Below are 13026 nucleotides of genomic sequence, written 5' to 3' on the forward strand. Positions count from 1 at the left end.
CATTTCAAATATGTTGTTTTTTTCTTTTATGTCTCCACCAAATGCAAAAGTAAGTTACAGTAAATTACAACACGCAGGCAAACTAATTATATAAAATCATTATTATGTTAGAATAGCATTGAGTAGTAGATTGGAAAAGTTTCACAGATATAAACTTGATTTAAAAAAAAATTAAAGCCCTGCTATTTATGCAAACTCACTCACTGTTAGAAAAGTGTAGTAGGTTTTTGTAGACTAAAATGTAAGTGACTTTGAGTGCTTTTATATCACATAATTGATCTGAGAGCTGAGAAGATTAACACATTAGATACATTTACAGATAACAATAAACTGGAGTCACAAAAGAATTTGTGACCAGCATGGAAAAATCTGGAGAAAACTTAAAAAGTAAATGAGCAGATGGGTATATGAGCTTGAAGCACCATCACAAAAATTTTAATTTTATGTTTTTGCTGTAGTTTAAAACAGAGAAGTTCTACCCTGCCAATATATTGTAAATGAGTTTGAAACAACCTTGAACTGAAGAAGTTGCTATGTTGGATGGAAGGTAATAATTTTGACTTTGGCAGTAGGATTGTCTGGGACTTAAAGCAAGGCCCTTGCAAGTAGTGGCAGTAACAGACAAAATAACCTGCGGCATCGGGATAATAACTAGATCTGTATAACACTGTTCGTACAACTGGAGGTTAATTAAAAAGGAAAAAAAAAAAAAGCTGCAAAGTTACTTTATTTTCTCATGGCCTGATGAGTGAAATCCCAAAAGTCAGAACAGAAGAATTAAAATGTCAAATGGGGATACATGGTACTCAGCTCTATGGTCCCACCGCTGAGAGTTGGTCAGACAGTTTTAAAAGCTGTCTTTGGGTGCTTTTTTGGTATCTTTGGTGCTCCAGACATTCAGCGGGGACTGTTTCTCCCTCCCCACTGCCCATCTGGGGCTGGAGGTGCTTGTGGGGCAGCGGTAGGGGCAGCGCTGGGCTTTCCTCCCGCTCCCACACAGCAGGACCCTCCGGCTGGGCGCTCTGCGTGTGGCGGGCGGAGAAAGGTGAACGGCAGAGAAAGACAATTTGAGAGAGCAAACTGGGAAGGAAAGAGCAGCCAGGCAAAAGAGAGGTGGGAGGAAAGCTATAGTTTCCACAGGAAGACATATATTAATAATAGCATTTCAACTAAAGCTCCTGCATTGTATTTGATGAAAGTTTGGCAGCTGTGTTTTTGAGGTTTGTGTGAATAAGGTCACCAGACTTGTTTGGTAGTTGCTGTGATGCTTGCCCTTTCATCCTTTCTTTTTATTTGATTACTATTGCAAAGTGTTATTTGGAAGATTATGGTGGGCGTTTCTAAGCTTTTCATTGACTACACGTAGAAGCTTTTAGAAAGATTTTCATGTCTAAAAGAACCTGTTTTGTTTTAAGAGCAGACAGAGAAAATATCTGTTCACCATTTAATTTACAGTTTTATCCATTTTCCCCAATGAATCTTCTCTAGATTACTTAGTTAAACTCTGTCAATCAAATCCCATTATGATGATTGCCACAAATCACTTTTAAGCCTTTTGAAAGAGCAAGTAGACAAGAAAAAGTCAATTTTAACATCCAGCATCGTAACAGATTGGATTGATCTTTGAAAGGTTCCTTTCAAGAGTTAACAGTAGGAGATAGAGAGTACTGTGAAACAAAGTGAGTTGCAAAAGTAAATGGCGCTTCAAAAGCAGCCATTATTGGAAATGTCGTAATTTTGAGATATGAAAATTATGAAGGTGCCTGTGTAGCTGCAAAGCTTTTTCTTTTCCTGCCAATGCTGACACAGTTTTGGTGGTTGGTGTAAAAGGGAAGTGTGGGCTTTTGGGTTAGTGCTTTTTGTTTTGCCACCAGATGTTTGGAGATGCTGGACTTGTGTGTGCTGCTGCTTTTCAGCTTCTCGATGTTCCTGGAATTTTGAGCAAACCAGAGGCAATTTCAGATGTTTCAGTTTGTGTGCTTCAATGTACGTTGCACAGCACTGTTTTGGAAAATACTGCCAGTAGCCACTATTTAAGCATTTGGTTTGTAAGTGGAATCGCTGCCTTGTAGTGATAAAGTATATGATGTTTATTGCTTCTTTAAAAAAAACTGTGCAAAAATCCTGTTAGTTGTCCTTCTGGCTTATGAAAAAACGGTGAAATTATGATAGGAATTCAAGCTGTATCACAATAATATATGGTTTTGTCTTCTGGGTGCAACTAACCATTATGATGCTACAACTGATGTATATGTGAAGCGGCTATTCCATAAATAATTCTACATATTATAGTTTTATTGGTATGTGTATGTGATTTCCATTGATCTTAGTGACATTCATAGTGCTGAATGAGGAAAATCAGTATGTTATCCCCTCTGTATCAAGTTCTTGCATTTCACATCAGACTAGAATCATATTTATAATGTTGCTGCCGCTTTCAAATCACCTTTTTTTGTGAACAGCAATATTCTTATTTTTCCATTCAAAAATATGTGACTATTTCTTGTCATTCATGTCAACTATATTCCAAGAGGCAGTGAAGAGACAAAACTGATTTACCTGAGTTTATCGCAGTATCTGTCACACAGTTCTCAGTTTTGTCTTTAGAGCTGACGACTGTGTAAGGGAGGTTGGACTCTGGCAGCCAGAACACTATGAAGCAGTTCTGTAAAACTCATTTGACTTTTTTTTTTTCTGAACATATTTAATTGTAATGTTTCAGTGACAAGGCCCCTTTTGGAGGCCTTTGAGAGTAACCTCAGAATCTCCTGGGTTTTGAGCTTTTTTTCCAACAAAGCCTCAAAACTAAAACCAAGCAAACAAAATGACAAATCCCCTGTCAACAGCGAAGCCTTCAGGCTTTCAGTTCTATAATCATTCTTAGCAGGGCACAATACCTGTCAGATATTTCAGATATTAAATGCAAAATTTGACTCAATGTAGGACACACTTCTTTCACCTGAAACAACAGTCAAGGATATTTTGGATTATTTTAGACAAATTGCCTATCAAAAATCTGATTGAATCACAAATACAAAGAATGGATGGTCTAGGCAACAAGGTATGGACTTTTGATGGCCCAATTATGAAGCAAATAGCTGTGTGAGGGAACCTTTTCTTAAAGATAATCTTAATGGTGTGTGAGTTGAGAAGGAGGAGTAGGTGCAATAGCACTTTAATCAGGGACCTTCAGATGTTCTGGGTGGAATCCACAGCTCTCGGCTGACAGAGACCTTGGCCACGGAAAGGCCTACGCCAGACAACCAGTGTTGTGATTGTTATGTGGACTGGGAAGCAGAAGCAAAGGGACACGATGAGAGACTGGGATTCACCAGCAGATCTTTCACATCACAGATTTCACCCTACACCTGAGAGCTTGTGGCAGTAAATGCAGCGTGTGATGGACCACATAGAAGATGAAACACATGTTCTCCTCTAACCATCTATTTTTCCAACTTTTTTTCCAACTCATCTGACCTTTTTTTTTTTTTTGTTCTGAGAGTATTAGTGCAGTGTAAACAAACTCTAAAGGGAGAGCCTGGCTTCCAAAGTAGATTTTTTTCATCATTCTATGGTTCTTTGGAAACTGAACATTTATATTTTGAGGTACAAACATTAGATGGAAAGATTTACGTTACCTAATGTATTGAAAGGGGCCTGGCATTAAGTAACAGCAAAGTCCAATTTTGATGTGTTGAACCAACCATCAATTTTGTTTTCTAAAACTAAATTACTGCTTTTTAAAAATAGCAACAGTGTGCAGAAGAAAAGAAAACAAAATGGAGTGAGACGGCCACAAGATGTAATAAGAATCAGTGCAGTTGGCACCTTGTTGGACCTTAGAATAAAGGTCTATTTCTGAGCAGACTTGTGGAAGGAGAATGGCAGGCAACCATTGCAGACAAAATATCAAACGGTAGCTTGAACAGGCTGTGTTAGGTCTAAGGTTTTCTAATATGACTACTCAGTTTCACAAAAATGATCTTTATAATGTGTCTTTGAAGCAATTATATTTTTTTTAAGACTTAAAAAACAAAAACACCCAAACAAACAAACAAAAAAAGGGCGCCAAGGGGAAAAAAAAAAGAAACCCAAAACCACTTTATTTGCACATAGCAGGCTCAGGAATGTCATTGGTGAGGTTCAGGCTCCTACATGGGCAAATTAAATAAGTAAAATTGCAGTTGTTCTGTAATATAGTCCCTCACATTTTTTTTCTGTTTCATTTGGGTCAGATGTTCGAGTCCATGTTTTGCAGGGGAATGTTCTCTAGCTGACTACAGAAGTTTCATTTCTCATGTATCTCGTTTCTCCAACCTCTTCCCAAATTCTAATTTCAGACTACTTTCTGATCAACAGCCTGGTCAGAGCCCTGAGAACACTTATGAGTACTTTATTATCTTCCTCTTTTTCAACAGACTATTGCTTGAATATTTCCCTCTGGTAGCTCTTTCTTCCCCTGCTTTGTCTATCTTCTCTTCAAGAGCTTGGGCATTGGCTTCAGTCACTATATAGAGAGAAGAGCAGAGACAGTCCCCCTGCCTCATTGCTTTTGCTTTGTATTGCAGCAGTTATCATCTGCCAAGGAGAAGAACAGCAGGGAAAAGTCTTGTCTAACCCTTGACCTCACAGACTTCCAACAGAGATTGAATCCTCAAAGTGCGTACCCGCTGCATTTTAACAAGTCTTTGTTAGGAAGAGGTGATTTGAGATTCTAGCAGGAGACGGCTCTTATGATAGTTATGTCTCTAGTACTTTTATTACGTTGGTACAGAATGTGAAATCTTGCTCTTCAGCAGGGAGGTACTAGTTGGACTAACAGTTGAAAGTAGAATCTTAATGGAAAGCATTATTTGAATTTAATTATAGTTGCCCTTCCCCTGCAGCCTATAATAATATTCTTGGGTTAATCACTGGGGAGGAAAGGAGACTTCAAGGGAAAACAGTAAAAACTCTGCCACTTTGCAAGGAGTATTTAGACATGTGACCCCAGGCTACCTCACCAAAACGTGTAACTTTCCAACAGGCAGTAAACCAGAATTTCTAAAGTAAATGCTTTGTTTCTCTGTCACTCCCTGGGGAAAGTACCATCAGAAGCAATCTGTATTGTCTCTAAATTTTGACACCAGCATTAGCTGGGTGAGTCCTTGAAATGCACTTGCTTCTCCATCATTATGTTGGAAAGCTGGGTACTTCAAGAAGACTCAGATGCTGACAGCAATTTTTAACTACTGAATACTCAAGCATACTAATTTACCAATTGCAGTGTATTAGAGCCCAAAAAAAAGTTCCTTTTCCTTTGAAAAGGAAAATGTTTGGCTGTGTTTGGGTTTTAGCTTTCTGACGATAAGAAAGAAACCTTGCTTCCTTGTGGTCTTTTTGCTGAAGGAAGTCCTTGCCCTTTCACTTAAGGATGTGTGTGACACAGTTCTCCAACTGACAACCAGATTTAAAGGAATTTAAATAAAAAACTCACCCTACTCTGATTTTTCTGCTCTGATTTGTACTTTTTATTCCTTACTGATATATCAACGGGGTGAACGATCTGTTAACTACCCCATATTAGCCATATCTTGATCCAAATGAGAGCGTAGGGAGTTGAGCTCTGCCTTCCCTCTCAGTGAATGTTTTAATTATTCAGTACAGACAGTGAGAAAGATATGTATTTAATTACCAGGTGCACACTGTGCTCACTTAGCTTTCAAAACTAGCCAAATGTAAAAACCCTCTCCAACAAATTTGCTTTCTAGGTTAGTGCCACAGTCTGTGTTTGGTTCCTTAATAGTGCAACTGTGACTTTAAACATTGCATCTTGATTAATTAAAGGAAGGTGCTTGCACAGTTTACACTTAAAAAAAGCCCTTCTAATGTAAAATGTTTCTGTCATGTTTGTCATACCTAGGTTACAGGACTATAGTTTTCCTGGACTTTACCTGCCATGCTTGGGCAAATCTAGCATGCAAGCAGTCATACTGTCTCAAAATATTGTTTGATGCTCACTTTTGAGATTCTTCTAGTCATCCATGGAAGACTTCATTAATTGTCTCATTCAGTTAGTACTTTAGTGCTTATGCTATTGCTTATTCAGAACTTCCATGAAAGGCTCAGTGTTACCTGAAATCAGAAACTCAGGGTGAGTAATACTAGGTTTCTTCCTATTATCGTTCATTTCTATTAAGGTTTTGTGAGAGAGTATGTGGGAAAAGTCATGTATGCATATTTATTATCTGTTAAAACTCTATGTGCCACAGCTGAATTATTGTGGTAATTCATGTACAGCTAAATCTCTCAGGAAAAGCAACACTGCCAAGCCTAAAATTTAGATAAGAACAGGAAATGAGAATAAGCAGGTAGTAATAGCATACAATAGCTGGTTAGAATTATCACAAATTCAATCTCTTCAAGAATTTATCTACCTCTAAAACTGTATTATTCTCAGAATAGTGTAACATGGACAGTAACAACTCATAACTTTTTTCCTGCAGTCGCAGCCGCATACAGACTGTAGAGAAGTTGGAGGGGACACAGAGAAGAGTAGCAACTAGTTGCTATTCTGGCAAAGTTGTTTTGTAATAGAAGGTCTACATTTCTTCAGGAGAAAGATGATGCAGTGGCTTATAGTATACAGCTTATAGCTCCAGTTGGCCTATGTATGGAGCAGGTAACAGACATTTCTAGGTCTATTTTTGCTCTCATTTTAGGCTCCCTTAATCCTTTCATCCAACTTAGTTTCTTTTGTAGGAATGCTGCCTCCTTGAACAATCATCATCTCTTCATCATCCAGCATCCCTCTTCCAGTTTTCTTCCATAACCTCCCTGTTTGTTGTTGTTTGTGGTGGTGGTTTTTTTGTTTGTTTGGTTTGTTTGTAATCGTTGGAGTTTGTTTGTTTTTCCTTCAGTCTGCTGCTCTATTTCCTCTTTCCAGTAAGCATTCCCTTGTTTCATTCTCTCCTGCAGCATCACGTTAGCGTGTGATATTTTGAGGAACTCCTTTGACAGTAGTTTTGCTCAGCTCAAGGAGTGAGATTTAGTAGTGGATTCTTATTGTTACTTTCTGTGATAGCTCAGGTATGGTGACATTTCGTAACAGTGTCCTCCTCATTACAGCAACCACTGGCAGATCTGCACTGGCGTACCTCGCAGCAACATGTCGCTCAGTTTTTCCTTGCAGTCCAAGTTCTGACAGCTGTTTGCACTGGCATGACCAAATGAGTTCCCGTGTGGACTATTATGCCCTTATTATGGATTTCCTACTTCCATGATGTTATCTGTAGTTGGCTGGAACTACCCCCAAAACCAGAGCCAGAAGCATTATATTGCTATCCTGTTCTCTGGATCATTCTGTGATAAATTTGGGAGATAATTTGGGGAACTTGCATTCTTAATAGCCTAAGCCTGTATTATAATCTGTATGAATAGGAACTATGTGTTTGTAAGGGCGTTAATGCGAAGTAGAGTTTGGAGTCCTCCCAAAATGCACAGCCAAATCACTCCATGGTTAATTCCAGTTAAAGTGGGTTTCTGCCACCCTGAGACTTAGTGGTGCTGTGGTTGTATTGTGATTCTGAACATACCTGATGCCAGCATCACTGGGCACTGGGTTAGCTGTGCGTCTGTCCCAACCTGGATGTTGCCATGTCCGTGTTGTCTTCCAGCAGCGGGAGAAGAACCTGGCTTTTCTCCTCTGTTGGAGGTGCTCCTAATGCCCCAGGAAAGTGCTGGAGCAGAGTTTCTACGTGTGCAGGGTTCTGGGATCCCAAGCAAGGCTTAACCAAGGTTAAGTCCCATAGACTGAGGAGGTCAGGGAGTGGGAAGGGAATCAGTGCTCCCTGAAACTTCTGTTATGAGCTGGAATATTTGGGGTATATGACCCAGCTCCTAGTTAGGTTGCCTATTAACGGGGGAAGAGATACCTCTGCCTGTGGTACTCAGAAGCTTCATTTAGCCTTGTGTAAAAGGTTTCATAGTATCATAGTATTGTGGGATTAGGGGTATCGTTGTTCTTCTTTTTTTTTCCTCATTTGTTTGTAGCCTTTCCCTTTTATTCCTTAAAAGAGAAAATAGTGCTTTTGGAGGGTAATTCGATAACTCCTGAAATATTACCAACACTTGTAACTTTAACTTTACTATAAATACTGTTATTGGCAGGACTGAAGCTTACCATACTGATGTAGTTAGCTCAGTGAAGAAGCATGAAACCGTGTTTTTGTCTCTTTTTAGGGTGGTTAGAAGTTTTCTATATCTTTTCATGTCTTATAGACTTTCTTGGGGAATGATTGTCTGAGGCCCAACTGAAGTTTTTCTGCGGTTGGGCATTTTTAAGGGATCTCCTTCTCTTTCAGCTCCTCTCATTCATCATAACAGGTTTCCCGATGTATAAGCAACTTATATTTCTTGCTACAGCCCCCTGCTTTGGCAGTGTTTCTCTGCAGCTTGATTGTGTATTTCCATACACCAGTATGAACATAATCATCTTTGAAGTTTCTTATTCCTCGTTTGAATTTAGCCGAACTCAGTCAATGTGTGCACAGGTTGTGAGGATATACTCAGATGCATCTTCCTTCCCCTCACACCAAGCACTACCATGTAACCTTTGCTTCTAGAGGAAGAGGGACTAAAAAGTCAGCAGCTAATTATTATCAGCAGCAGATCAGTGAGCTACCCCTTGCTTTATAAAAACCAAAAATTGTCTCCTCAGCCACAGACCCACCCCAGTCAACAGTCGGCATTGTCAGATATGAATAATTACTAAAAAAAAAGAAAGTATTAAGGGGCAGTCTGGTCACATGTTTATAACAAAGATCTTGCTCTAAGATCATCTGATTAAGAGTTTGTGTCTTGGGTAAACTAGCAAGACTGATGAAACTGTATAATTCCTGTCAAACTAATGTTAAGTTTTCTATGAATTTTGCAAAAATCACTCCTCACTGCTCCAAAGTTGTTGTTGTTTGTTTGTTTGTTTGTTTAATTTAAATTCATTTTTAACTCTTTCATAACTGCTGGCAGTGGGTCATCTACAGAATACAAAGTAATCAGCAACGGGAAGTTTTGCTGAACAACTTCCAGCAAACTGTTTTGTGGTTTTGTGATAAGATGGGAGTGTCCACAGTAGGTTGTTGTGGAATGTTTTTCATAATGCATTTCAGACAGGAAATAAAAACCAATGCCTTCAGTCTGTTTTGGTAGGTGGTTTGGTTTGGGTAGGGGAGGAGGTGGAGGAGGGTTTTCTGGTGTGGTTTTTGTGGGGGGGTTTTGTGTGGGTTTGTTTGTTTGTGTTATTTTGTTTGGCTTTGCTTGTTTGGTTGGTGGGGGCTTTGTTTGGTTTTAATTTTATTTTATCATTTTAGCTCAGCTAAACCAAGAGTAGCATGACCTCTGTTTTAAGTTGATTTCAGCTAATAAAATGGCTGTTACATTGAATGCCTCAGGAAAGCTAATAAAAATGCCTAAACTGGCACTATGTCAAAGGCATTATTGGCTGGTTTTGAAATTATCGAAGTAGCATCACAGTGCCTTTAAAAGGCAAGCAGTTACAATAATATCTCCATCTCAAAGGTCGATGAATTGATTCTGGAATTCCAGAAGAGTCTGCTTTGACTTGTTATAATATTTAGTCATGAGTTTTAAAATGTCTGATATGTTCAGTGTTTTTTGTTGTCATCAGTATCTACTTGGAATATGCTCTGTCCCACTTCTTTGTTGCTACTAGTTTGTGTTGCTAGGTATTTCTAAGATTTCTATCTCATTTAAGATCTTGCAATAAAAAAGATGCAACATGAGTTTGTTTCCTGAAGAAAATTTGGAGATTTCTAATACCTTGTCATTTCTTAATTGTGTTGCATTCTCCACTTTTTCACCCATGTAGCAACCGCTAACATGGTGAGCTGCATTGTGGACTAAATGCCTTTCATTTAATAAGCACTAGTTAAATGTATTCAAAGTAGGTCAAGAGCTGAGATTTGAGCAGATGTGCAAACACTTAATGTCAAATGTTCTTGACTCAAAAAGCTTATAATTGACAAGCAGAAGGTGAGATGAATAAGTGCACTTGTGCCACTTTTTTCCCCCTCTGAAAAGTGAAAATGATATAGAGATGTCAACTCACTCATGACCACACAGTCTTTTCCTTCGTTGGAAATTGAATTTGAATCTACTTTGTCTTAACCAGAGTCTCTTCTAATTGTCTGGTTTATTTTAAATAACAGTTGTGTTGCTGTACTTGAATGAGCAACAGCAATGCTTATCAGGTTCAGTGACTTACTGACATTCACTCTTCTGCACATTAGCAATTCTCTTTTTCCCCCCTCTGTTTCTTACTGGGGTTCACGCTGCTGTACCACACTCACAGTCACAGCCTCTTTCCCCCCGGCTGCTGCCCCAAGGGTGTGTGAACTGCCCGAGTGCTGGTGAACAGTGCCCCCTCAACATCACACCCACCAAATGCCTCTCCTTCTTTCCTACTGCAGCGCTGCCTCGGGGAGAAAGTCTCTCCCTGCATCCTCTTTCTCTGTAAAAATTTGCTGCTATAATGGTATTATCAGCAAATTTGCAGACAGTTGCTTTAAATATAGTTTGACATTTCTGTTACACAGAATAACACCATTTGTCACGCGAAGATGCTGCTTGAATTCATTCTTAAAGTGAGCTAGTGCTTGTAAGGCTGATGCTGTGCTGTTTGCTTTCCCTTTTGTGCAGTGGAAGCGGTCCAAGAGGCACCAGCAACTAGAGGGGTGTTGGGTTTGTTTCTGTAGGATTGACTTTCCCCAATTTACCTGCCTTGCTCCATTCTGTAGGATACTGTCTTGTGTTCTCATTGAAACTTCCTTCAGCTCTTTCTTCAAGGGAAAAATTATGCGGTTTCATGAAGCCTTAGGGTAGATGTGGTCTCGCACTTCTTGTTTACTTGACTCTACAGAAATAGTAGAGTACTTTTTATGACCAAGATTTTTGTCTGGCTGACTGTAATTTGTGTAATTGTAGCCAGAAAAATATTGTACTGATTTTTTTTTTTCTTTAATCTGATAGATGTTACTGATTTTTTTTTTTTTTTAAATAAAATTAGATTAGATTAAAAATCAGTAAAGTATGTTTCTGGCTAAAGAAAACTGAAATCACCTTCTAGTCATGCTTTGACAAGGTAACATTGCATACAGCAGAGTTTTGCTTCCTGAGTATGGTGGTCTGTATGGTATAGTGCACAACATGCACACGCACATAAGCATAGTCAAAGAAAATGTAGAAATGTAGGAACTGGTGCATTTCATTTTGTCACATGTTGCTGCTTTATTATGTGAAATGAAATTCATGAAATGAATTTTCAAAATATAATATTTACAAATATTTAAACCACAAACAGTTTCTAGAGCACTTAATCCCTGTATCACTGTGGTTTCTGATTGTTTCGTATGCTTTGACTGGCAATTACAATTCAGTTAAAAGACCCGAGACCTTCAAGTTCTGTCTTGCCTCGTAGCTTTACTATATTCAGGTGAAGATACTTCTTTGTGGCTGAAGATTTTACTGAGGTATAAGTGCTGGGAAAATTTGGTCACTTCATGTAATGCAATAGAGCTATTGCTCTTGGTGTTTCAGGGAGGATAATGCAATTTGAGTGTAGTAGCATTTTGCAAATCAGACCCTTTTTCTCACTTTCAGACAGTGAGTATTCGCTGGTAGGAGGGTGCTGAGCAAGCATAACACAGTAGTCTAGGAAGGTATTTGTAGTCCTAGCTGAATTTTTTTAAATTTTGTGACATAGTTATCTCAAATTCTGTTTTCAGTCTCAAAGGCAGTCATTCTTCCTGCTGTCACAAAGAATCTTCCTCTGTACAGCACGATAGGGATAACAAGATTCATTTCATTCTCAGTTTAATTCCAAGGTAAAAATTGAAATGAGGCTGTAATGAACTTGAACTTATAGTTATTATCTCCTGCATGTTTATACAAGTGCTTGGACATAGTACAGGTGTTTTCCAGACATGGCTCTGTACTGAGAATGTTTGTCTCTTGAGTGAGATTTTCTGCTTTGCTTGCTGTTACAGTTAATATAGTAAGAACATTTACAATTCAGCTCTTAGGTTTGAATCAGAGCCACCTAAAATACATATCCAAAAGAAGAAAATATAATTGTGGTGGCTATCGTGATAATTCTTGGAAACAATGAGTTAGTAAGACAAAGAGACTGATCCTCTGAAACAGAGGTTGATTCAAATAGTTAAAACCATTTGGAAAGTAAAACGAACATGTTTCACAATCCCGTCTGCACTGTCTCCCCCATATGTGAATTTGGACAGGTATGTCTTTTCTAAAATACTGGTTTGTGCCACATCCATTTAATATACTCATCAACAGCCTTACCTGCAATAAAACTAGAATAGCTCTGGCAAAGTCAAAGGAACTGCACCAACAAACACTGGCTAGAAGTTTGCTATCAGAAGGATGTCTCTGGTGTTCGCTGTCCCGTCCCCTGCCCCAAGCAGATGCACCTGCCATATCACAAGCATGGAAGGGAATGTGGATCTTCGTTTTGCTGGGATCAGTCCTTGCTGACCAGTCTGTTCTGCACTAAGAGGCCAGGCAATGAGTTAAGTTGAAAAGCATCTTCTCTCCATGTATTTGGCTTCTCTAGGCACGGATGAGGTGAGAAACCTTCCAAAATGTTGCTTTCTATAGTGTGGACTTGACCGATCCCTATGGTAACATGTAACCAGGTGGGCTAAGGAGCCCACTCTGGGCCAGTAGAAGTCAAAAGACTTTTTCCCAGATAGGACCAACACCTGCTGTTATTGTGGGCTGCTTTATGCAAATACTACCACTTTGTTATTGCTGCATTGTGAAATGCATTAAGCATCCAATTTCCTTTGTAAATGAAGCAATGTATTACCTCAATAGCTACTTTTGAAGCTATCTCCAACTTAAAACACAGATGTTAAAGCTAATGGAACTAAATGAACCCTCTCTGAATTGTAATCCTTGAATAGCAAAGTAGTTTTAGTAGTGGTTTTTTCTATTATAAAGTTTATTAAA

General features: G+C 38.8%; 1 protein-coding gene across 10 annotated transcripts in view; it reads left to right on the plus strand.

Annotated features, from left to right (window-relative positions):
- INPP4B (inositol polyphosphate-4-phosphatase type II B) overlaps positions 1-13026 on the plus strand; it is a 310584-nt gene that overhangs the window by 278481 nt on the left and 19077 nt on the right. The window contains exon 27 of one of the 10 annotated variants that reach the window (XM_065061991.1): positions 459-8686. The exons of the other annotated variants lie outside the window; for them this stretch is intronic. Coding sequence (XP_064918063.1) covers positions 459-501 — 43 coding nt within the window. The 3' untranslated portion in view covers positions 502-8686. Of the gene's footprint in view, positions 1-458; positions 8687-13026 lie in introns of those variants that run through there. 10 annotated transcript variants of the gene reach the window in all.

Source organism: Columba livia, chromosome 4 (assembly GCF_036013475.1).
Source record: "Columba livia isolate bColLiv1 breed racing homer chromosome 4, bColLiv1.pat.W.v2, whole genome shotgun sequence".
NCBI classification, from domain to species: domain Eukaryota; kingdom Metazoa; phylum Chordata; class Aves; order Columbiformes; family Columbidae; genus Columba; species Columba livia.